This window comes from Mchenga conophoros, linkage group LG5 (genome assembly GCF_057382185.1).
Source record: "Mchenga conophoros isolate Kocher_MC1m ecotype Shallow Benthic linkage group LG5, M_conophoros_male_GT1.1, whole genome shotgun sequence".
Taxonomy (NCBI): Eukaryota; Metazoa; Chordata; class Actinopteri; order Cichliformes; family Cichlidae; genus Mchenga; species Mchenga conophoros.
This window is the reverse complement of record NC_140530.1, coordinates 22,689,445-22,715,953: the sequence shown is the minus strand read 5'-3', so window position 1 is coordinate 22,715,953 and position 26,509 is coordinate 22,689,445. Positions and strand designations below refer to the sequence as shown.

Here is a 26,509-nt window from a genome sequence, read left to right as displayed (position 1 = left end):
CGAATAGACACGAACCGTGTTCCTCAGTTCTGAGTCACCACTGGAGGAGGAGGAGGCCAGGAGGAAGGAGAGGAAAGGCTTTTGTGTGTCTGTGTCTGCACAACAAAGAAAGGAGAAGGCGTATAGACCAATGTGTTTGTGAAGCAGGATGAAGTGGGTGTGTGTTTACATGGATGCGTACTGCGTTTGTTGCATTTGTATATTTCTGCGAGACAGGAGGTAAAGTTTTTTTTCCTTTTACATTAGTTTGAGCAGTTTTAGATTTTGGGGGTCTTTTATTAAATGACAGAGATAGAGGTCTGTTTGTGCTTTATGAGAAATGTAGACTTTGCATGTAAAGTTAAATCCACACCATCAGATATTTCCCACAAAACAAATCCACTGTGCTCTTTTCCATTACCCTTCCTTGTTCTTATTTGGCCTGTTTGTATGTTGTTACGTAAGGTTACCAAGACCAGAAACAAAAACAAACATGCAACACTAATATATGGTCACATTGGCTAAATAAGTTTTCCTCCCTTTAATTTGGAATCTTTCACTTTTTTGCTTATTTTCTTTCCTCTTGCTGTCTTTCCATTATAAATATTTTATTTTGAGTGTAAAAGTGAATATCCACAGGTATTCTGCATGTATTTGTCACATGAAAAACTCCGACACTAAAGCACAGCCACACCTAGTGAGGTGTGTTGTCATATGCCCTGAGGAAATTGTTCTTTTCTCTTCTCAACAAGCTATGCAGTGTTTTGAGCTTCATGAGTCTATGTACTCTTTTCATTCCCCCTTGCCTGATCAGTGCAATCAGTGCAATCAATCAATCAATCAATCAATCAATCTATCTATCTATCTATCTATCTATCTATCTATCTATCTATCTATCTATCTATCTATCTATCTATCTATCTATCTATCTATCTATCTATCTATCTATCTATCTATCTATCTATCTTAGCCCATGTCAAACGTCAAACACTAGGGGGCAGAAGAGGACCACTCGGGATGTTAGAGGCCCACCAGGCCCTTTTAAACCTTTTTTTTTTAAATCAACACACTAAAGTTTGCCTGTGTTTTTGTCCAAATAAACGCCGACAGACAATTTAGAAAATGCATATCCCTGCTCTTTATCCTCATGGCCTCTCCTGAATGAAAAACAATATATTCTGAGCTATAAAGTATGTTGTTGACAGATGAATAAAAACAATATTTTGGTAGGAAAGTATCTTGGCTGTAAACAAAACGCTTTATGAACAGCATCTCCAAAAACTGAAGCACAGTTTCTTTTTTATTTACCCTTTTATTCAAGTTTTTTTCTCCTAATTTCCTGACATCTTGCAGGTCTCCCTGTACTATTACAACACATAGAAACGTTTACAGTAAAGCACCGTCATCAGAGTAAGGCACTCTCCCTCAAATAAGGTTATATCGACCTAAAAATATTTTATGGCAACTGTAATCTTATGACCTCTGTATTCCTAGATGGAGTGTGCCTGGATTGCACGTCTGCATATTTAAAACCTTTTGCAAAAAAAAACAACAAAAAAACAACAACAAGCAAACAACAAACTACAGCACTTGGACTTAAAATATTTACTAACTGTAGTATTTATTTCCTAAAGACTTCATGTGGGATTGCTGCAGTTCTTTGGTATCTGTGTGTGTGTGTGTGTGTGTGTGTGTGTGTGTGTGTGTGTGTGTGTGTGTGTGTGTGTGTGTGTCTTTCTCTCTCTCTCCCTCCCGTCGTTCGCTTTCTCTCTGGATGTGTTTGGAGAGGCTGATCTTGTGCGTAAAATATCCCTGATATTTGAGGCGCTCCACGGATTTAGCGAGCATGCCCAGTGCGTCCCTCTCGGCAACAGTGGAAACCGCTGGTGAAGCATAGGAGTCATACCAAGCATAGCCTGCGTGTCAGTGCAGTCGACTTACAGCTGGCTGTGAGGAGAACTGACGCTACTCATATTTTTGTATTATTTTATTTCTTTGCGCTTTGTCACCGCTGCATACTTACCCGTATTTCAAAAAGTAAACTTACTGAGATCACTTTCCACACGGGTTAAATTTTGTTGAGTTTCCACAGAAGTAAAGTTGGAGGCTGGGCCTTTAGCTTTTTTACCGTCGCTTCAGAGGAGAAGGGAGAAAACAAGCTGGTCTTCTTTTTTCCCCCTTTGTTTTTGATTAAAGCCCGATAAATGCTACTAATGAAAATGGACCTGTTGAACTACCAGTACCTGGACAAGATGAACAACAACATTGGCATTCTCTGCTACGAAGGTAAACTAGCGGGTTTGGGCTGTTTGTGGGCGTACGGCTGTTTTTAAACTTCGGAGTGGCGTTACGCTGCGAGCTAACGTTAACGACGTAGCTGGTCGAAGTTTTCTCCTCAGTTTACGCTGCTTCGCTAGTTAGTCGTTTCTTCCCGCAAGCACGGTAGATAAAACGTGCCACTCTGTACACATGAGCATTGATTTAGCTTGTATACGATTTATGAATACAGACTTGAGTAGTGTTTTTCAGCATTTGTTTTTAACCCGATTGTAACGCATTTGACGTAGAGTTGGTGTAAGCGCTCTTTCTATTTTGTCCTTTTCTGAATGGCTGGAAGTGCATTTATTCACTTGTCATATCATTGTTTTTATTATTGAATAAAAATCTAGAAAGAAAAGGCTGAATTAATTGTCTGTAAGTCGTGTGTCCATTTAATGGTCTCTCATAAGACTGACTCACAGTATTACTAGTTAGCGAGCTCTCTGGTGTTGTCCTATTATTCATGCCGTTTGCATTCAGATGAACGGATGTGTCCAAGATTTTCACATCTTGTTTTGTGGGGTTGACCCCCTACAGCACGCTGTAAGCTGCAGCTGCTAATCTTTGTTTAATTTCACAAGTGCAGAGATTTCTTTCTGTGGGCTGCAAGTCATTTCATGGCATTAAGGTAACTTTTTCATTCAATATTATGTCTTTGTCATGAAATCAGAGAGTAGAAGATTCCAAATCTCTGCAAACTGCCTGACTTTGAAAACGCTCTTGTCTCCTGTCAGGCTTTGTAAGATTATCCTGTCTGTCCGGGGGCTATGTCCAAGTTTTCCCTCTGCCCTGTCGCTGGCCTCTGCTGCAGCAACTAGGGTCTAATCCAAGAGTGGAAAAAAAGCATGTCCTTGTTTAATTTCACCAGCAGGTCCTCAACTGTCAAGCTGAAGTCAGGTCAAAATGTTCAGTTTATGACATGAACATAAAGTAATATGTTTTATAGATAGAAAGTAAATCTTTGAGACTGGTAGATAACGTGGTGACTGATAATTAGTCCTTATCTTATTTTTTACAATTACAAAAGCAGCAGCAACACAAAGACAACGCATTTTCTTAATAAACTGGTTGGCAGGCTTTTCTTCTCCTGTTTTTAGTCACATTGCTTCTTTCCCCTGCTATTGTGCCTTTCAGCTTGCCTCATCATTTAACATATAATTAACTTGTAATGGAGCTCCTTTTAAATATGCTGTGACTGACACCCATTTTGCACATTTGCACAATGGCATATGATTAAAACAGACGTTAGTTTCTGTTTTGTTTGTTGGTGAACCTATGCTACCAGCAGCAGAAGAAAAAATGTTTTTGTTTTTTTTTGCGGTTTGGCATGTGATTAAGGCTTCTGTTGTGTTTTTATCTGTTTCTAATGCTTCTGGGGAAAGGGGAAAAAAAGCCTTGGGTTGCTGTAATTCCTGTTTGGCTGTTGCTTGCATTTAGGCACATGACTCTTCAAACTGTTCTCAGAAGCTTGAGCTCACATGCCATTATTGAGAAATGTTGGTGCCATTTCTGCACAGTGCAGGTGTATTAGATAAGCCTGCCACTGGCCCGGGATTTTTGCTAGTCAGAATATGAGCGTTTGTGTCACCACGAAGCTTCACTCCTCACAGCTGTCATCTAACTCTAAATAAAATGACATAAGTAAAGATGGAGATAAAATCTTTGTAGTGGTATTTTTGTGCTTATATATCTGCTGGTTTGGATACAATTTGTGTCTGGAAGCATATCTCTGCACTATTAAGACAATCAGTTTGGTTTTCTTTGTGTTTGTTTGTGTGTGTGTGTGTGTGTGTGTGTGTGTGTGACACAGAGAGAGAGAGTGTATGGTTTTTAGCTGACTGAGCTAAAATCTGAGCTTCATGATAAGAAAACAAAGCTAAAAGGACACGCTTATCAGTGAAGAGGGGAAAAGGAAAGCCCCTCGTGTTCAAACTTGTTGAGCCAAGAAAGGGATAGAAGTGCTTTGTGATATTGTGGGTGTTCTGACTTGTTACTATATGCATGAGCCAAACTACACCATCATTTCCCAACAATCACGCTCCTACTTGTATACTGTCCTGTTGTGAAGCTATTACTGCTCCTGTATTATCACTGACATTTAACAACATTTAATGCAGATGGGACATTTGAATACCCTGCCTATAATGCAACTGAATAGCTGCTAAAAAAAAGTAATAATGGATGAACAGCTTGGATAGTCTGCACTAGTGTGACTTTCTAGGTAATCTCAGGTTGAACATTTTATTTGTTGTGCAGGTAGATATATTGTTTTTACAGACTGTGTAAGTGACAAAGTTTAGTGAATTCTCGCACAAACAAATCAAATCAGCTGTAGTGAATTAGAAAAAAGTTGACATCATTCAGGGTCTTGACTTGGCTCATGGAAAAACAGATTCTGACCTCAAGTTCATTCACCAGGGGTGATTAATGTGCTATGATGGTGACGTGAACCTACAGTGACATTAATCGTCTTCCTTTCTGTCTTTATGACTTAATTCATCTCAGTTGTGAGTTAAAGAAAAATGTGTGTTCACTCCTGGTTGGACAGATGAACATGTGAAATTTGGAAGTTTATGCCATGTCATAAATTGTATGCAACTGTGTGCTTCATAACAAATTCCATATAGTAGTCATTCAAATCTGAAGCCCACCAATACTGTAGTTTTGGGGCTGCCATATTGACAAAAACTACAGAGTGATGTCATTTCTAAACTTCCTCAGATATCTTTCTGCTTTATGTTTGTTTAGAAAAGAAGCCATAAGAGCATATACAGGAGAAAAACAGTAATGATTTATCTGTGATTGGCCAGAGCTGATTGACAGTGGGCCCACAGCATTGAAATTAGATTGGTTAAACAACGTATTGATTGCGACTGACATTGTTCAACACTTTCCTTCTATGCTCTCCAGCCATGTTCGATGTGCTGCATGTTCAAACTAAATGCATACTAAATACATACATGTGACATACTGGCTGAAGTGGGGATAGGACTTGCCAAAAGAAAAACCCCAAAACCTGATCTATCACCATACTTGCTCATTGGCTGTCGCTTTGCTGCCTGTGGTTGGTTGCTTGTGGACATTCTAGGCTAATGTTGCCTGGATAACTTGTTAATATATTTGCCCCCTTTGCCAATCAGCAATACCATTCACTCTAATTGCTAGTTGCTTCAATCAGTTGCCTTAAAGTTGACAAAACTTGGGACCCATTGCATCGTTGCTTGAAGTTGCTGAATGTCATCGACTTTCTATGATGTTCCTACTTCACTGAACACCCCTTTAGTTTTCAGAAACTTGAAGCTCAGTTGATATGAGTTTTAAACAGTTCCTTAAATGTTTATAAGTAGTCCTTCGACAAGCAGTGGTCACAGCTTTGGCAGCTTCCTGGGGCTGTCACCTAATTAATTGTAAAGAGATTTCAGGGCTCAGTGGTTCAAATGGCTCATTTGGATTTAGAGCAAAATATGGATTTTTGTAAACTGTAAAATGCAGTTGGTGGCAGATCTATGAATTAAAAACAAAGTTAAGCCAAAGCAATTATTTTTACCAACAAAAAAATTAATTCATGATTGACATCATACAACATCATTTTTGTCTAACGTACACAGCAGGCAGCAAAGAAGTGACGCCATGGTGAAGCAACACAGGCAAAGGGAAGGAATTATGTTGTAGAGTTAACATTAACCACCATTTACTGTGAAGGCAGTTACAACTTTGGTGGGTTAAAAAGCCAATAAGAGGGTCACTAGGTCCAGGTTGTTTCTCTAAGTTAGTTAATCTGATGAACTAGAGATAACTAGTTTTGTATTGCTGTTACTTGCAACTTAGACTCTTGACCACTGAAGCACAGCACAAAACATCATCTCATCTCTTTATTTTAACCAAAATATGGAGAATAGAATTCAGAGTTTTAATAAGCAGCAGTCTTTGTATTGATATAGTTGTCTAAAATCTCCCTAACACATCATAGCTGACCTTGAAGCAATCAGCATTTCTGATGCTCAGTAGTTTTGCTAAGAATTAAAACCATGTTGCCAAATAGGACACTGAATCTTTTTTTTAATGTGAGCCATGTAGGGATTTATTCCGATGTGTCATCAATGTGACATGCGACACCTGATTATGCTAAACCACCTACTTGCGCTGTGTTTTTTTCCCCCTCTCTTCTGTCTCTCTTTGTCTGTCTGTGTGCCTCCATTTTCATATCAGAGGTCAAACAAATCTAACATCGGGTTTAAAAGTTCAGGTCAGTCTCATACAGTCCAGGACTTTTGTGGAAGAGCTTTTTTTGTATTTCCTTTTTAGTATTTAAAGTGTAAAACCTCCATGGACTCGGATAATAAAGGCAGCCAGAGGGCCAAGTTCAATTTACTGAGAAATTCAGCTAAAAATAACTACATAGCTGTTTTGCAGAGAGAAGACATGCTAGGAACCATCTTTTTTTAAGTATCAGATAGGGGGGAAGGACAGAGCGAGGAAGGGGGAGAGAGACGGAAATGAGAGCGATGGAGAGGGAAGCTCGCCTCAGTTTGTAATCCAATCTCATCCTGATCCAAGCTGTTTGAAGTTCTATCAGGAGAAATAGGCTTTGATCATGTGGACCTAATGAACTCAAAGAGCAGAGAGGGGAAAAGACAGAGTGGAGTTTGGCTTCTGGGTTACGGCTCTATTCCCACTAATTGTCTGCTGGTTTAATGTAAATGAAATGTATTTAGTGAACAAATATTTAAACTAATGTACTATAAATAATCACTTCCTATATGTAGATACATTTCTTGTGTGTAAAAATATATAAAAACTTAATGTGTAAGTACTTCTGCTCTTGTTGTTTCTTTTTGCCTTTTGATTTGAGAATAAATTGCAGAAAATGATTTCATTGCATTGTCCTTCAAATTATCACCAATGCAGGTTAGTTTCAGAAGGAAAACTATGCAACCAGTTTCCAGTTTGTTGTATATCCCTAGTTTAAAAAAATACAAATGACTAATGCAGAATTAGTGTGTATTGAAACTGCATTAGGCTGTGAAATCATCTTCTATAACTCATAAGAAAAAGCGGACATAATAAAATTCTCAAAGGCTGCAGTCGTGTCAGATGGTTACACTTGAATGACAACCTAGTATATATTAGTGTGCAATAGCAGTTGTATTGTCGCGCAGGTCAACAGTGTTTGACCTCATACGGTCGAATGTCTTGCCGCTCGAAGATTCACTCTTTTGTTGAGCACTTTACTCGGTGATAAGCGAGTCCTGGATGCTGATTGGACAGTGTGGTGTCAGTCTCTCTTCCTTTATTGCCATCCCTCTCCCTGCCAAAAAAGATGATGTCACCCTTGTTACCATGGTACACAGTAGCACGAGAAGGAACATGCCAGAGAGAGAGGGTGAGGGGAGGAGCTGCAGCTGTGTTTCATAGGCCATGAAGCTTAACATACATGGAGGAATGGTGGAGGAACAAAGTCTTTTCATAGTCTTTAGGCTGTTTTTGCTGCCGTATTCTGAATGACTCAGTTTTAGTTTAAACTGGCTTTCAACCAGATTTTATGACCTTATTCATCTGAAGAAAAGAAGAATAAATATTTATAAGAATTCAGTTTAATGTCTAATGTCCTGCTACTTAGTACTAATGTGTGTGTGTGTGTGTGTGTGTGTGTGTGTGTGTGTGTGTTTTTTGGGTTTTTCTTTTGGTTCTACAAATGCAGGAAGAATATTTCTCCAAAATCTAATCAATACTGATTGGTTTGTTATACAAAATAATTTGAAATGAAGGATGAACTAACAGTTAGCAAGTGTTTGTAACTAATTCGTTTTTATGTGAGTTGGACTAGGAGTTTTAGTGTAGGCCTTTCAGTGTTGTTTGGGTAAAGTCAGACAGATACATGAGGCAGAAGCAGTGGAAAGTCCCCATGCTGAGACAGAGCCAGTGGTAGTTTTCCTGATTCTCTTGCTCTAAACTCCCACTCACTGACAACTCTGTAGGCCTTCTGTACGAGGGATAAGGCTGCAGAGGGAGAAATAGTTCCCCCCCCACACACAAACATATGCAGAATCCATCCGCAACTATTTCTTTCAAAACATTCCTCACCAGATACTCCTTCTTTTATGCCAGAGGTTTGTGCCTCTCTCAGCAAACTGTATAAGTCAACAAAACCCCAGACACAGCCTGTAACGTTGTCATGCGGTAGACACCTTGTTTTAAAGTGGCAATACAGCAGTCACCTTCTGCTTTTAAATGCTATAATTTAGGCTAATTACTATAATTGACATTTATTTTACAGTAATCTTAGTAAAGCTAACCACGTGAGGTGACCACAGCTGCACAACTGTCACTCTAGTCTCACTTTTGAAAATGACAAAAGTGCAGGCAGCAGTTCTTTTGCAAACTTTCTAAGACACATTCTCCTAATGTTGTATTGCGTTTCACTTGATGTTTTCGTCTTTCAGAGTTTGTGTAGCAGTGGAGCAATCTCAAACTCATTCAGACTTCTAAATGATCGTGTTTTGGAACACGGTGTCAGCAGCACTAATAACCCTCTGTCTTGTCTTTCTTTCCTCCCTTGATGTCTTTCCTCCTCAGGTGAGGCAGCTTTAAGAGGAGACCCCAGACTCCTGTCCCTGTCGTCTTCCTCCTCGTCTTCATCATCGTCCTCCTCATCTTCCTCCTCCAGCCACAGGACGGGTCCTCCTCCCATCAGCCCCACTAAGAGGAAGCTGAGTGGTGATCAGGGGGACAGCGACATGGATGAAAACGAGCACGTGGCAAAGATGAGTCGACTGTTTGCCGCGCAGCTGTGAGTACATATACACATGCAACTGAACAACACACACATTCTAATAAAAAGCTTTATAAACATCTGGAGTTATAATTTCCAGATGCTCACTTTTTTATGAGTATCTGGAAATGGAAATGAACTTGTAGTTTGCTATCAGTGCACATTTCTCTTTCCTGTCCATCTGTCTCTTTCATATACAAACAAACACTGTAGCCAGTGAATGGCCATGTACACTGAACTGTTTTTCATACATGTCCAGAATGCATATTTAGAACCCTTGGTGCCTTGAGCCTTTAAAAGAAGTCAGTTTTTCCTGTCAATGCACGTGTTTCTGCCATCCATGTGTGAAACGGTGCACAGTGGCGCTATCTTAGAAGTCCTAGTTTGGACTCCAGGGTGCTATGCCAGGTTTAGCTCGCTCAACAGTGTTACAAACTCCTTATAGCTGCAGATCTCTGGAAGCTTGGAAACAGGGACTGTACAACAGAACGATTACTCACGTCGTTCCCGCATTCCCAATACCAGAGATTCCAGAGTCCTGGTTGGTGGTGGTGAAGGACTGCTGGGGCCAGGGGCAGTCGAGTCAGAGTCAGACATGACTGAGTCAGTTATAGGACTCCAGCCATTGCTATTTATTGCAGATGGAGTCAAGGGGTGCTGGGTAGAGCTGTACAGTTTTGCGTGCAGTATGTCAGTATGTCCAGATGCTGGGGGTAGGGGTTGGGGGTGGGGAGCGGAGCAGAAGTCGAACATATTTTTATAACCACAGCGCTGTCTGCCAAATGACTAGACAAGGGCTGTGCTATGACTTTTGGCTATACTTGTATATAAAATGATCAGTTTGAGAAAAGGAAGAGGGGCAGCAAAATTATATTTTTGCTTCTCATATGAATTTAAATTTAACAGCAGGAAACGACATATTCTATAAAATTAGGAAATATCCAAAGAGTGAGATATTCAAGCCCATTTCTGCCTCATGCAAAAATACAATACAAGTAATATGTGGATTGTTTTTATTCTTCTTGAAGTTTTCAACTGACACAATGGGATGCAGTAGATGAATGACTGGATATACTGGAAACTGGAAGAAGAGAGAATGGGTACAAGCATTGTTATTATATAGCTAAACTTATATAGTCACACACTTACATGTAGTACATGGCTGGCCCAAACAGGAATATCCCACAAGTGTCTGAGAATAGATGACTTGGAAACCAACAGATTTTAAAGGCAACCCTACAAAATGTTCACGTGTAGATAGATTCTATGGTTGCCCACCACCTGATTTTCATCATCAGTTAGTTTTAGCACCCGGTAGTTGTGAATACAAGTTACCGGAAAAATAAAAAATTTGTACCTCGTTTAGCTTCGCACTGATGCACTTGCTTTTTCTTTTGTTATGACTCCAGAGCATCGCTTTCCTTTACAACTGTGGCCCTTTTACCCCTCCCTAAAAAGCTCAAAGTCATTTCTCGCCATGCTGTGGCAGGTTTAATTCACCTCGAGCCAAGATGAAGAAAAGAGCCCTAGGGCAACAAGAGAGGTAAAACCAGTTCAGCTGTTTGGAAACACTTTGCTTCAGGGAGTCCAACAAGGAAGAGCGAATATAACCTTCAACAAATGAGTTTGTATGTCTGAAAAGTCAGTGAGTAAATAATGTTGATTTTAGGATTACATTAAATAGTTATGATATAATCGAGGAACTGGCCAAATAGTTACAATCGAGTTAAACAAGTTAAAATCTCAAAAAACTTTCTGCAGAAGTATCTCAAATTACTGGCACTGTTTTCCAACACTCCACAGTGCAGGTAAATGGAAAAAATTACACACTGGTGTTTGTGTATTTACTGATATTTGTGAAGCAATAATTGTTTGCAGAACCTATAGCAGCATACAGATAATGTCGTTTTATTGTCATGATTATTTTTATTTATTTATTTATTTAGACTAGGTTGCATCTGACTTTTGAATTAAGCTGTTCTACTGAGGCCGTGGGTAAGGGTCTTTGTTCTTTAATCTTGTGACACATAACAAAGGATTAGCTTGTGAGATTTGACATTTGTGCAGAATCATCATTTTTCCTGTTATTCTGTGGCAGTTGTGTGGGCATTAGGGTTATAGTCTGCAGTAAATCCAACCACTGCTTGTGGTATTATTCTGTTGTCTCTGTTGTTTTTCACTCCACGTGGGACATTATATATGCACTGTGTGGTTAACTTTTGCATGCATCGATACGTAAGTGCTCCTACTTGTGTATCACAAGTTTCGTAAGTCGGTGTTGTGCAGCACAGTAGAACTTATTGTTATATCAGCTTTCAGTTGGTGTCACAGATCCTCGCCACAGCTCCTACGTGCAACCATGTTGTTTGACTAGAATAAGGTTCTGTAAAAATAAAACTGATGCAAATGTCTGTGATGTTTAGGGCTTTTTAGACTGCTCGTTTTACCATGATTATTTCCAAGGCGCAAGCCATAATCCCCGTATTTAATCTCCATTTTAATTATGACCTTGAAGTCATTTGACTCCTGCTGCTGCAGGTTAATCTCTACCTAACAAAAGTCAATTGCTACTTGACTTGCTGCAGCTTGAAGATGGATCCAGGGCCTTTCTAGTTCACAAAGATATTTTTTTTTTATCCTGGAAACCAAGTTCCCCTCGGGTCATCCCAAATGTGTCTTTTTTTAGTCATCTAATTTGAGGTTTCTCTGAGGGCATTCTTCCCCTGGTAACTGCTGTACGACTTGTTGAAACTTGTATCCAGCATCAGCCAGAAACACTTTCCTCCTAGGTGTAGCTCCCCTCCCTTTCCAAAGAACTTGGAGTGAAGTGGAAAATGATGGGATGTTGCTACAGAGAAAATTGAGCTAAAAATGCTCCTTAAACACCCTCCCCACATGAAAAACGACATAGGGCAGCCAGATTTTTAACATACATTCTGTTTTCCTTTCAGCTGTGCCATGTAAGGAGATTAATACTGTAATACAGTGCTTTTTCTACTCTTAATAAGTAAAGTACTTTTACACCGCATCCCTTATTCACCAATTCACCTTCACATTCATACAGCACTTTATTTTTTGCCCTTAATGGGTTTTTTTCAATAGAAAAATGAAACTCCACCCAAACCACACACAGAAGCAGTTCCCACGTCTTCTCTATCTGTTGGATTTTCCTGGCTGCTTCTGTCTGTCTGCTTTCTCTCTGTGTGCGTGTGTGTGCACTGATTGCTCAGCTCACTGTTGAGTGTCCCTGCCCATGCAGAAGCTTTTGTGTTCATTCTTTTTTCTGAAAAGTGTGGGTTTTTCTCTCTTTTTGCTCGTATTGCAGCTTTCCTCTGCTTTCCTCTGTGCTGACTTGTCGAGCTCCGTGTATTTGGCTTTCTTTTGTATTTAAGTTCAGTCATATTTTCTGTGAGCCTCAACACACACAGACACCTGACACCTCCGATTAGGGCGGGGCTATGAAGGGGGGACGCTCAAGTTTCCTCTGTTGGCCAATCACTACGAGCTAAAGTTAGGGGGAGGTGCACAGGCAGTGGTGAGAAAAAGTAAACTCTCTGAACCAGCTGAAGCTTTTATGTTTGTTTTTATGAACATGCATGATAAGTGAATGCATTTTGCTTTTGTCGGCTGTCTGTGTGTAAGAATGTGGCCGTAAGTATGTTTTTCTCAGCAGGCTTATTGTTTTAATAATATCTTCCTTTTTTTGTTGTTGTTGCTGTAAGTCCCAATGAAAACAGACTCTTGCAACACAGAAGGGTTTTTGGCATTCAAAATCCTGAATATTGAAGTCTTAATAGAAATAACTGCCAGTGCTTATATGTCGCCCTAGTCTACATGTATCCATCGGTTTGTGCAGGCATGCACATGTGCTGTTGTCTGTGTTGTTTACACATGCATGCGTGCTCTCCTACCTGTGATCATCTGAGTGCTTGTGTGTGTGTGTTTCTGTGTGGGGTGAGGTCAGGCAACAGGGGCTACTTTTTCATTTTCTCTGAGTAGTAGGAGGAGCCTTGAACAAAGAAGCCTTATCCTGTCCACTGGAGCCTGCGGGCTGGAAGCTTGCTCCTGCCTGTGTGCCTGCCTGCCACTCTGTAGTTGTAGACTCGCCAGTATGAGAGTCCTTAACAGTTTCATTGCTCCTTGAGACTAAAAGCCACTGACATAGTTTTTGCATTGACTGTAGTTTGGCGAATTTAACTACAGGAAAGTTTATATTCAGCAGTCAAAATACATTAGACTCATTAGGTACTAGTTTGCTTTTTGTTGTTTTTTTGAAATACCATGAAAATCTGTTGGTTCTGTGAATGCGCCAATAAAACATGAGGACCTTGACTAATGCAAACTATGTCTGGTTAGTCACTGGTTGGAACAGATATTTGCTTTTCATGCACTTGATAATAGTTCTGAATTTCCATTTCTCTTCACTCTGTAGAATTTTAACCACCGATGAAAATCTGAAATGAAAGCCTGAAGATCTGCAGTTGCATTCATGCTACATTATGCTGAAACAGTATACAGTATTACAGTTTACTCCAAATGTACGGCTGTATCTATAGGCACTAAATGCAAAATCCAAGTAAATCACATTGCTGCACAGAATACTGTAGCTTACAGAAACCACAGCTGCTTTCTACTGGGAACTTCATCAGTAAGTTGTTCTCATGGAAGTTTCTCTAGAGGCTATATGGGGAGAAAATAAGAGTGGAAAGAGGCTGTGTGTGTGTGTGTGTGTGTGTGTGTGTGTGTGTGTGTGTGTGTGTGTGTGTGTGTGTGTGTGTGTGTGTGTGTGTGTGTGTGTGTGTGGCTGGTGAAGTCATTGTTACCCTCTTGTTTTACATGAAACTATTTATGTAGCGAGCATGTGAGGAAAGGAGGGGAGATGTGGGTTTTTGTTTTTAGCTGTGTGTGTCTATGTGTCTGTGTGTGTTCACATGTTGTTTTCTTTGCCTTCTTGTTGTGGTTGTTCCCATATCCGATCTGTCCCAGCTTTGATAACAAAGGATTTTCTTCAGTTCTCTGTCTCTGCAGTCAGTTAACTGTCAAAAATGTGCTGTTTCTATCAGTATTTCTGCATGATTGACAATCTGAAGGCTCCAGCACCAGCGTGTAGAGAGCAGTGAACAAGCTAGTCTTTGGTTTAGAATTGAAGTGTTATATATAATTTGTTTCAGCAGATATTTGATTAAAGGGCATTTCCTCTGGGCTTTGATCCTAAAGGATGCAGATATTTTTGCTAACTTCCGCTCACACCAGCTACTAAAGACTTCAAACAGCAGAGTAAACGGTGTTGAGATGTTTGTATACTATATATACATAGTCTGAATAAGCTCTGTGGCTCACAGTCTGTGAGTGTGTATGTGTATGTATATCTCTTTTTTGTGGTTTTGTGTAGAACTTGTAGAGCTTGGTTCTGGTTATAACCTGTGGTTAGCCCTTCATCCTCTTCCACTTCTTTTTTTTCTTTTTGTTGTCTTCCCTCTACACCCTGATTCTTCCCAGATGTTTCCTGTGTGTATCTCTCCCCCCCTCTCTCGTCTTGCTTTTTTTTAAAAATGCATTTATTAAAGAGTTGGATATGAACCTCTGCCCAACCAAAGATTTGTAGGGAGGTTTTCTCTAAAGACCTTGGAACACAATTGTGAGAAAAAGCCTCGAGCTTTTATAGCTTCTGTCTCGCTGCCTCATAGTCAAATATAGCAAATTCACCAAACTGGCAGTCTCATACAGGATTAACCCTGGCACACTTTGAAAAAGAACCCATATTTTTAAAGTTCTTGGTTCATATGTTTCTATTTGTTTTATGTAGTTTACTGTCGTGATTATTAGGGCATGTTAGCTCAAACAAACTTGCTTTTCTAGCCAGCATGAAGTAATTACTTGTCCACCCCCCCCCCCCCCAGATCATTCAAACACATGATCGCAGTATGATCTTTAACTTGAGGTTGACTTGCGGGCCGGATGTCATGTGAGTGGTTACTTAAAAGGCTATGCTTAATGATAGATCTGAGTAGTGTAACATTGTTAAAGATATATGAATATATCATTTATGTATTGAGGGTTGGACTCTCTGGGTTTTAAATTAAGGGATCTTTCAGTAGGTGCCCACCACAGTGACTACCACTAATACCAGGCTGCATATAACCTAGCCTGCAGTAAAATACAGCCAGATAGATATTTTCTCTGTATTTCATTTCTCAAACAGATCATTTTGATGTCCTTTACATCATTCCTATTTACAAAGTAAATCAACTGAAAAAAGGGATCAGAGACGTTAGAAAAAGATATGACTGAATATTCTCACATATTCTGACTGAGCTCTACGTTTAAAAAGCTTTAGTTTGGTTTTTGTAGTTTGGCCAGTTTATCTAGGAAACGTCACTTTAGCAAACATTTTCTGCCAATTAAGAGGAATCCTGTCATCACACTGCTGGTGGTAAGAGCTCACTTGTTGTTTGTAAACTGCTTTCCTTCATGTTTATTTATACGTTATTGGATTTGGGCTTCCTTTACTCTCTGTTTCCAACCTCACCCCCTTCTTTTTAAAAAAATGCTGTTTGTCTCCCAGTGCCCACTGTAGGGGCCAAGTCTCTGTGTTATTTAGTAATCAAAGGCTGCCCCCCCTCTCTCTCTCCCACTTTTAGCTCCCATCTATCCCTCTTGTCCTGGCAGCCTGCTCTCTTTAGCTCTAGCCCTTTTTACCGCTCAGTGGCCATGTTTCATGTGTAGCCCTTGCCATCTACCCTGTCCGTCCTCTCCCTCCTTCCCCAGCTGTGACCTTAATGATAATTAAGAGGTGAGTAAGAGAGACAAAGGCACAGAGTGGGTTTTGAAAGCCTGATCTCTGGCATGAAATGTGGTCCAGGGTTTGGTGGGCAATCAGGCGAGGGGAAGGCGGGGGCGGCGGTGGATTCGACAGCTATTCCATTCATTGGTCAGATTTGTTGATCCCATTCACTGGCTCCTGCAATGGGCCCTCTTGAATGAGGATGTGGGCATGCCTGCTCTTTGGCAGTGATTAAAGTTTGGAACAACTTCCACAACCCAACTCAAGACCCAGCTGCTGGGAAGGGATGAGAGAGCTTTGTTATCTGCTTGGCTCTTAGCTAATCAAGAGATTGTTTATATTTGAAAATAATAGAGAAATTATGCAGGGGGACCTTTCTTTATATTGTCTGATTAAAAGTGGATGTTTCATGTAGTAATAATTTAAACAATTTATTCAGTTGAATAGGCTTTAGTTTTAATTATGACCTGATTTAAAGGGATCAGCTCCAGAATGTATGTTTTTCTTTGTACTGTTTAAAAAAAAAAATGAAGATGAAATGGAGAATTGATGCCACTGTGAAAGAACAAAAAAAGCTTGTTGGTGAGCTGTCGGCCAGGGTTTATGCAAGCGCTGCCAAGTCCTTTCCTTCTTTAACCCTCAGGAAGTTTGCTGCTGATTGTGAGAAAAAGGGGAGGAAAAAAAAGAGAGCGGGTCTCCGTGAATGTAAGCTCTCGGCACAAACGAAGGAAACTACTGACCTCACTCTTTCTTAAAGTCGAGGTCCCGACCATTCACATGCAACTCACCCTTCCCCACCTCTTCTCGGCTCTTCCTCTCCCCCTTTATGTATTCTGTGTAGATTGTTTATTTGTGGAGGACTGTGCCATGGACTCCAGATGCTTGACCCAACAGTCAGGTTGCTTAGTCACATGGATCTACAACTGCTTTCTTGAGCTTGTTTTGCAACTTAAAGGGCTCCTGCAGCCTTTTAACTTGTGTGGGTTAGGAAATGCCCCTGCATAGTATTCGGTGGAGAATGAGGAAGTTATATATATTAATCGATGTTCGCTTGAGTTCAGTATTATTTCTTGCAAATTTAATCAAGCCTGCATGGTTTGTGTGTAGCGTATTCTGTGTAGGAATGAGCAAGTCGATGTCTCTATCTGTGAATGGATTATGGAGTTGGGGAGAAAAGGAGAGACAGAGGCGAGTACAGTAAATCTTGCTCCCTGTAGCTGGGCCTCAGTTTGTAAGAGGGGAGTGAACCGCACACACGGACACACACCCACAAACACACAAAAAAAAAAACACAGAGCAAATCTGATGTAGGGACCAAAACAATTACTAACTTGTTAAACTACAACTCAATGGTCTTTAGTCGCAGACACTTGTTTACATCAGACATATCACAATCATTATTGTCAGAGCTGGAAGAAAGCCTGTTTTCCTAAACTGTTGTTACTTTAATCCCTTATCCTTATCTGTTTTGCAGTGATTAAAATATGAGCTCACTGCTTGGTGATAACAGTGCTGTTAAATAATTCCCTTTCATATGGAAGGTGCATGGCTAACCTCCTTTTACCTCCATTAATCACTTCATTGTTGTAAGTGTGGACAGGGAATAAAACTCAAAGAAAGGATGTTTAGTGACTTTAATTGAATGTTGAGTGACATCAGCCTGCATCTATGCTCCGTTAGTAGTTTTCTTTTCTTTTTTTTAATTATGACTGCAGTAAGTGCAGCTTGCCGAAGAGATGAAGTTGATTTGCTTTGCTGGGGAAACCTCTCAAGAGCTTTGAACTTTGTGCCCATTTGTCCCTCCTGTGTCGAGATAAGTTTGGAGTCTATCCATGTTGGATAAAGTTAGGAGAGTGTTCCTTCCTCCATCTGAGGACAGTGTGTGAGCCTGTGTTGGCACCATATGGTCTTATCAAACCCCACCAGCAATCTGAGAGCTAAGGCTGTGTGTCCATGAGAGTGTGTATTTGTTAGACCAGTATTAATAGCTTTTGCCGTTCCTGCTGACACAGAGCACCATTTACAATTGTCCTTTTATAATCTTTATTTTTTTCCCCCCACGTCACATTCTCCCTGTCTTAGCTGAACTCCTTGTGATCTTTCTGTCTCTTTACTTCTTGGCTTTTTTTTCTTTGCCCATTCCTTACATCGTTTGTCAACACTCTTTGCACGTCATGTTTACTTTTCATCTCATCCCAAACACCAAATATTGTGTTTTTGATAACCTTGGATCGTTATGTTTAAGCTCCAAATGTCTTCTCTTATCATTTTAATTATGATACTGGCTTCAGAGTCAATTTAGTGCTAGCAGACTCAGAATACACATGAATTAAATAACACTATCCAGTGTGCAGGATGAATAACGTGCGTTTGTTTTTTGGCTACTTGGCTGTTCCTCAGGAAACCTAATGGAGATTATCGCAGCTCTCCTGGCTCCAAGGACCGCAGCAGGAGCCCCATCGAACGTGTGGTGGTGCCGGGTGCTCTGGGAGTGCCGAGCAACCACATGTACAGCCACCCCCATCACCTCCACCTGGCCAGCTTAGCTACCATGGACCAGCCACTGGCACTTACCAAAAACAGCATGGTGGAGTCAGCACGCAGCAACACAGCAGCTATGGCTACAGTGCTGCACACAGTCAGCACTGTGGAACGCCAGCAGGTAACATACCCGTCCTGTCTTTGGCTCTAATGCGCACCACATTTTTCTTAAATTGTCGAGTGAAACCTCAACTCTGGTAGGTCCCCCACATGATGTGACTAATATGCTTTCATTAACCTGCCTCCTTGGTTGGTGGAAAGTACACATTTCCTATTTGGCTTGTTTGCAAACCATGTTTTAAAATCCTGGTGGTCACTGGATCATTCCTGCTGCCTCAAACTTAAAACGTCTTTTCATTTTCTCCATCTTTTCTGAAAAGTTGCTGTTCTGTTCATTTTGCATTTACTCTGCTTCTTTTAACACGCTTTAGCAAATTGCTGATCGGCAATCATAAGACTGAATTCGACATTTAACACAGACTCTTTGTGTTTCAGAATCGTCCCTCAGTGATCACATGCGCCCCAGCAAACAACCGCAACTGCAACCTGTCTCACTGTACAGTCTCCCACAACGGCTGCTCCAACTTCACCAATAACTACAGGAGAAGCAACAGTGAGTACACGTTTGCAAATGCATTTGCAACAGCAATGCGCACCCCAGAGAGAAAACAGCTCATACTCTCCACGTTCAGATGTAAATGTATTGTAGTAATGCTAGGGTTCTTCTGTTTTTATAACGAAACCGTTGTTATGATAGCGTTTAAACATACTTAATTACAATCTTATCTGTTATCTCTGTACCCACAGAGTCACTCGAGGCCTTGGCCAATAAAACATTTGTTTTCTTTTTCCTTCATGTTTTCTGTGGGTTTTTATGATCCCAGTGAAATCTCTATGATCTCATTGAGGTTAACAGTGAAGTTTAAAATGTTGATTTAAAAAGAAAACCTGCAATAAAAAAGTAAACTCGCATGCACATTAAAACAAATTGCCTGCTGACCATTTCTTTGTATTTTAGTTTTTTTTGTTGTTTTTTTAACTAAAATTGTAACTAAAACCCTTTTTTTTTCTCTTCTTCTTGCATAAGCCAACACAGTGTGCGACCCTGTGATTGAGGAACATTTCCGTCGCAGCCTTGGGAAAAACTACAAGGAGCCCGAGCCCACCGCCACCAACTCGGTGTCCATCACGGGCTCAGTGGATGACCACTTTGCCAAGGCGCTCGGCGAAACCTGGCTGCAGATCAAAAACAAAGGGAGTCCCTCGTCATCTGGCAGCAGCCCAAACTCCTCCCCTGACAGTCGCATGGTCAATCACAACCACTCCCCTTCTGTCGTCTCCTGAAGGGGGTGGATAGACCCCAGTTTTCCCGATCCTTATCCTGGCTCTAACATCCATGCCCCCATCACTTTGGTCTGTCACCAGCATCCCAGAGGGAATGCTTGTCTGCTGGTCTGCTAAAAATATCTAAAACCCTCAAGCCCGCTCTCTCACTGTGCACTCATAGAGGATCAATCGAGCAATAACAACACAGTCATTTTTCCCATCTGTCCTCTGGTATGCTAATGCCAGACAATCAGTAATGAGTGATGAGGGTTTAGCCTGGAGCTTAGGTGGAGCATGAGCTTGCTCCTTCCAGTCATACATCATCCTGCATGTCAAGCTTGGAGCTGAGCAAGTGTCTGTAGTTATATGTAAATACGGAGAGAACGGAAAAGGAGGTGTTTTAATTATTAATTTTTTTCTTTTCTTCTTTGTTGTTATTTTTCTTTAACGGTAGTTTTGTGTACTTGCTTCTGCGTTATGCGATGCCCGACGTTTCAAAGGAAAGATGAGCGAGAAACACTTTGGAGAAAATGAACATAAACCACCTGACTGTTCTACCAAAGAAACCTCAGACGCTGATGTTTATCCATGCCCACCTCGGAAACAAAACAACAAAAAGCCATCTTGCAATCACCTCCCTCTGTTTTTATCTCCTTTCATCCTCTCACCTGCCTTCCCCCCCCCCCCCCCCCTCACTTTTCCTCTCTCTCTTCTGTGTTCTCGTGGTTTTGTTACTGTATGTGTATACTTTAGTGATCGACTCGGTCTGATTTGCACTACTGCCGTAGAGAGTAAAGGGTGGCATGTCATTTTGCGATCTGGCACTGAACACACTGGGACGGACGAGGCTGACTTTGACACGATGGCATATTATTCCAACTTTTGTTGGAATAGCCATTTTTGCATCCCATTAACTCCTCTCTGAAATCTACCCGTGCACATTTCCACCCCAGCGCTGGTAGAAAAGTGTGAACAAGGTCATTATCCATTATTTATTGAAAGCATTTAGGAAAATGTAAACACGCCTTTATGGCGTTGGGCAGTAGACGCATGACTCACAGCAAGCTTTTGACTTTTGAAACTTCAGTAGTGAAGCTGTTAGCTGAAAACACACACATAGGTGAAAAACAGACACCAGCACTTCACTAAGGAGTGGTTATATTGAGAGCTGCAAGTATTAATATAAATAAAGAGAAAAGTTATTGGAGGGACTTAAAAATTTACCATCCACCATTAGTCACCAAACCGCTACATCATATTGTGAGAACAAGGTTATAAGTAGGTTGAATTAAACACTAGAATTGCAGCTTGTAGATTTGGTCTAATGTGGCCATAAGATGTGTAAATATGAATGTTTGTATGTGGTTTATACAGATACCTAAAAAGCAAAAGACCCCTTGGTTTGATCCTGGTCCTCTGGTATCGGCTCTACGCACATCCAGATTCTTATTTAAGCAGCGCTGATTTGTATCGAACAATAAAAACTGTTGGCTTTCAGTTTAAGAGCACAGTCAGGTTAAAAATGAAAAAACCGTCAGCTCCTGTGATGTTCATGGCCATCACAACCGTAATGAGAGGAGATTAGGGTTGAAAACACTGACCGAGTGTGTTGAAGGCTGGGCTTTGCCGAACGACGTGCTTTGATGTGTTTCACGGGCTTAACTGCTGACAGTGATGAGGGGATAGATGACGCTGCACGTCACTTTGTGGTTGAAAGAAAAAAAGTCTGGTTTCTCGACCGGGGGAGAGAAGATTTTTCAGATCTCTTCAAACACACCTTTGTTTTTGTTGGTTTTTTTTGGAGGGGGGGGTTTGGTCTCTTTGATCGTGGGTGTAGTAATTATATTTGGCATACACCCTGCTGTCCTTCCCTCCCTCTCCTACACACTGTGGTTTGGTAGATTTCTACAAGGTTTTAAGGGTAAATTAATGCATGTTGTTTTGTTTTTTTTGTTTGTTTTTTAATAGCTGGTATCTATTAGTGTTTTTAGCATTTCAAACATAACTTTTATTAGCCTTTTCATTCAGACGTTAGTTGTTACTTTCGTTGTCAGTAACAGACATAGACACTATACACTCACTGCTGGGTCAGTTGTACTCCATATTGTTATTGTTATTATTACAATTTTGTATTTTTTTGTTTTGTTGTTTTCCATTACTAGCAGTATGGTAACAAACATCTATAGTGGGACAGCCTCCGGACAGGCTCTGTTAAATGATGAGAGCAATGTTTCCTAAAATCATCTCAACCCAGCAGGCGATCAGCTCATCCCCGCAGCAGAGTGACGATCGTCTTGGGGTTTAGTTGGGTTTGGGATCCAAAGCTCATTAAGGTTTTCTTAAGATGTTGATCCATCAGTGGTACAGGATGCTACAAACGTCAGCTTGACTGAGCTGAGACACCACACAAACAGCAAAAAGTCAGCGGGGTCTTGTTTTCTCCAAAAGCATCTGAGCATCTAGCCTGTTCAGCTGCCATCTTAAAGTCACCTTGGCAGGCATTGGATGCTTTTGGGAAGCAGGGTTTGTTTACAAGAAGAGTTGGTTCGCGATGGCTCTCAAACATCTTGTTGACGCATAAAAGTGTCTTAAAGTTACGGCACTAAAAAGACCACATTACGGAAATAGCATTGGCAGACCTAGCAGAGAGACGCTAGAGAACAAAACACTTGGCTGATAATTAGTTATCTGAATTTATGGTGTGACGTTTCACCTCGCTCAACCTCCATCAGCTGACTTTTTGTGTTCCGACTTGGTGTCTAGACCGTTTTTATTAATATATATATAAATACATATTTCTCTCTTTCTTTTCTGAACTCAAACTAGAGTGCTGCAGTCTAAGGAAATGAATTTTACTCTGCAAAGCAACCTGCGCCAAGGTGGCATACATTCCTGCTGTAGGCAACTTTGTACAGGCCTCAATGCATTCGCTATCTTTATATCAACAGGCGGAGCTAATAAGTAGTGAGGGCTACTTGTCCCCATCCCCTCCCAACAACATCTCTCGTGTCTTTGCCCGAATTAAAAGGTGCCCCATTTGCCTTTTTTAAGAAATAAATTGGCCATAGTGAAGAATAAAAGATAAAGAGAGTAAAGGAAGAATTTAATTTTAATTTTTGAGGACATTTAGTGGTCTGATTTAGAGAACTTGGGGTCTTACTAGCAGTCAGTGAAAACATTACTCACCCTGCATTAAAACTACAGATTGACTTAAAGTCTCTGAGCTAAGGCAGATAGGTGGTGAGGTTTTGATTCGTTGGCTTTGTGTAATTTGTGTCAAGAATGGCAAGTACGTACATTAGAGTTCTGTACCGTGTTCGAAAGCGTCTACACATTCCAGTCTCAGCTATCAGACCCTAGAACTAGATGATGGAAGTTCTACAATGTTACCCGAGATTCACATTTAACTGGAGTTCTGTCATGTACTTGTGCTTTCTGTGACCAGTTTCGAGTGGATTGGGTTGGTGGTTTTTCGCAGGCAGAGTGTTGGGGCGGGAGGCTGAGCTTTCAGAAGCTGAGCTTTTGTAAGCGCGACCTGTGAGTCAGGACATGTTCACCTGCCACTCAGCGTTGCCTCTCCCCCCACCTCTCAGATTCAGTCAGCCTGTATGCAGTCAGTAACATCGGAACACGAGGGAAATGGACTCGGTGTCCAGAGGATTTTGTTTTTCTGTTATTCTTTATCGTTATCATTTCACTACCACCCTGTAGGTAGGCTCTCTTTATGCTTTGGCACACACTCCCTACGCACTGTAGGAAAATCACTTAATAAAAAAATACTTTTTTATAATAGGTAAACTATAAGACCATCATTACGCTGTGCGTAACGAATGTACAGAGAAAAAAAATCGTAGGTATTTTTTGAGGAACAATGAATTTGTTAATGATATGTAGCTATTTAATTGTTTTTTCCCTGTCCTTATATTGTAATCATTGCATTTTCTTTTTTTTGTGAAAAAGTTGATCTTTTTTGTTTATAGAGTTTGTCTTGTTAGAGTAAAGGTTCAAGTGCAGGAGCACAGAAAACGTGTGAAACCACAGTAAGCCACAGGTGTGTCGGTGACAATCGCTACTTCCATTGGTCCCCATGGTGTTCGATCATGTGACTTCAGAGACATTTGAACAAGACTTACCAGTAAGCCAAAACAAAGTTTGTTTTGCGGGCCTTTTGAGCAATTTGCATGTTTTGTGTTGTTGGAAGATTTTGCCTCTAGCCCATTCTGTCTTGCTTGCCATTTCCAAAAGAGTTCATTTTAAAAATATAAGCAAAGTCCCCATTAGTCACGGGCTAGCAGGCAGGTACAATTTCAAACAGCACGTAAGCAATAGCATTTTTTTTTCATGACTTTTTTCATCTATAGATGGGAAATGAGTGAAGTAAAACTATCAGTCAGCATTTGTTGAATTTGCTGTTGGAACTGATGGAACTGTAGATTTGCGCTGCGGATCATCTGCTTTGGTGCCAGTCAGCGAGGCGTAGATGATCTAAGAAGCAAATTAGTTCTGGGGATGTCACTCCTAAATATGTCACCACAGTTTCCATCTGTTGAAGTCGTTTTGCATTCTTAATCAAGTTAACATGAAAATCGAACAAATAAATCAAAGAGGAGTCGGTCTTTACTCGGACTGCACCACATTTTCCAGGTCTTTTTTTGAAGTGGAAGTAGCATGTACTTAATGGTAGTAATACTCTGAACTGTAATAAAATTTCTATCAAGATTTGTGGCTCTGTGTCTCCTACTTAAAAGGTTTTGGCAGGCCACCTTTTTTGTACGTTAAAGTAGCCTTGATGAACAATAAAGTGCTTTTAAACCACAGTCTGACTGTGTGGGTTTCTGTCTTGTTTGGTGTGTTTGTGCTTGTGAAATGGTTACGAGAGCGGCAAACAGCTTTTTGGAAAGACTGAGCTAAAATAAAAAGGACATTGTTGCATAGCGACATAAACCTCACAGATGTTAATAGAGAAATAATGGATTTTATTCCAGTTTTTTTTAATACAGAAGAGAAAAACAGCTCCGAGATTAATCAGAAAACAAACCAGATCCTTTCTCATGATTGAAACTCGAGTCAGTCTCAATCACTTTCATAAATATCCAAGCATTTGTTAAAATGTACATGTGAATACACTGAATACATCACTGCAGATGAGACTTCCAGGACAATGCAGAGGAAGAAATAAACACAAAAAACATAGTTACACAAACATGTACATGCATCAACACCAACAAACCAAGAGCAACAGTTCCCACAGTTCTAATTATATCACAGTAACATCTGTATGCAAGTCCTCTCTGAGTGAAAGCTTCATAGCAACAAAGCTGGTTTAAGCATCACTTCTACTGTACGTATCACAGCCTCTAATCAAAAGACCCCAAAAATGGATGAATCTGCAGAACTGTATTTTATTTTCAAAACTTATCTGAAGCTCTTTCTCAAACTGAATAAGTGAACAGATGTTGTAACTGCCTTGCCAAAGATCTCTCCAGTAAAATCATTAAATGTGTTGATGCAGAGACCTTGGGAGGGGATTGAAACTGTGGCACTTCAGAGAGGTTTCTTGGTGTTTTTAGACTCTTTAGTTCCAATATTTTTTGCAGGTTTTGTTGTGTTTTTGTTCAGGGACTTAAAGTGTGTTTAGACAACAGCAGGTGACAGGAACAGGTACATTCTTTAGTAAGTTCAACAGTTTTACATATCAAAAGCAAAAAAAAAAATCAAAACTTGTTCAGGCTTTCAGTTATTGTTTTGTTGTCTTTTTCTTAATTGCTTATTAGATTACTTCCCAGCTCTGAAGATCTGGGCCATCTTGAATCCAAATGAGGACTATTAGGAATTTTAAAGCTTTTTAAAGCCTTTTTAAAGCATTTATTTATTTATTTGCTCATGTGCTTGGTGCTCATTACGTAAACAACCTTGTCTTTGTAAATACAGGATTTACTTTAGAAAAAAGAAAGTATGGATGGATGTGTTTAGTCCTTCTGAGTGCTTGCTCCGCCAGTTGTTCAGATGCTCTCATCGTCGCTCATGTCCCAAATCTGATGAGAAAGAGACAAAAAACAGGAAAAGAAAAAATCAGCAAAGGCAAAAAGAGACAAAATTAACACATCAGTTATGTTTGTGTTTCCAGAACAGTAAGTGAGCAAAGATATTTTAAAATGTCTCTTGCTGAAGTCCACTTGCTAGCGTGCATTGCCATTTGACCATATTGCAAAGCCTAGCTGCACAACCACCACTGATTGTTGACCAATCGTAATCATGGACACATTTAGAGTTTCTCACAAGAACAACAAGCTATGGTCCAAAACAAATATGAGGAATTTAAAACTAAGAAAAGCTGGAAAAACTGCCAACAATGTGAATGTTTATGCTTCTCATCACTTCAGTCATCTGTGTACCTGACAACAGCGAGTAGCCTACTTATGTCTATGAACGCATTCATTCAGCAAGACATTAACACAGGATGGGTAATTAATTTTCCCAAGCTAAGCTAAACTCGATTCTGCGTGATATCAATTTGATCTCTTTTTAAGACATTGGCGTGGCCCTCCACAACAGTCCTGCTTTTTCATGTACACTAAGCAGATTTATTTCCCCAATAATCTGTTTAAAATATAAATGGAGATAAATGGAGTACCAGGAATTACATGCCCCAAAATTATAGTGCAACTTACACGAAACACAATTATGTCAGAAATGTGATGCAACTCCCACATTTTCCGGAAGTGACGCAATAAAAGACACAAACACACATACACACACACACACACACACACACACACACAGCTGAG

At 40.3% G+C, this 26,509-nt stretch overlaps 2 protein-coding genes across 4 annotated transcripts in view; one reads left to right on the top strand and one right to left on the bottom strand.

Annotated features, from left to right (window-relative positions):
• The window catches only part of vgll4b (vestigial-like family member 4b), a 43,077-nt gene extending 18,539 nt beyond the window's left edge, over positions 1-24,538 (top strand). The window contains exons 1-5 of one of the 2 annotated variants that reach the window (XM_085274286.1): positions 1,844-2,265; positions 8,875-9,088; positions 18,255-18,516; positions 18,891-19,008; positions 19,483-24,538. In XM_085274286.1, the coding sequence (XP_085130412.1) occupies positions 2,184-2,265; positions 8,875-9,088; positions 18,255-18,516; positions 18,891-19,008; positions 19,483-19,739 (933 nt within the window). In that variant the 5' untranslated portion in view covers positions 1,844-2,183 and the 3' untranslated portion in view covers positions 19,740-24,538. Of the gene's footprint in view, positions 1-1,843; positions 2,266-8,874; positions 9,089-18,254; positions 18,517-18,890; positions 19,009-19,482 lie in introns of those variants that run through there. The other variant, XM_085274287.1, reaches the window with a different exon arrangement.
• Positions 24,539-24,676: 138 nt separating this feature from the next.
• Positions 24,677-26,509, bottom strand: part of atg7 (ATG7 autophagy related 7 homolog (S. cerevisiae)) — a 58,033-nt gene continuing 56,200 nt past the window's right edge. For both annotated transcript variants that reach the window (XM_085274284.1, XM_085274285.1), the window contains exon 19: positions 24,677-25,756. In XM_085274284.1, coding sequence (XP_085130410.1) covers positions 25,724-25,756 — 33 coding nt within the window. In that variant the 3' untranslated portion in view covers positions 24,677-25,723. The remainder of the gene's footprint in view (positions 25,757-26,509) is intronic.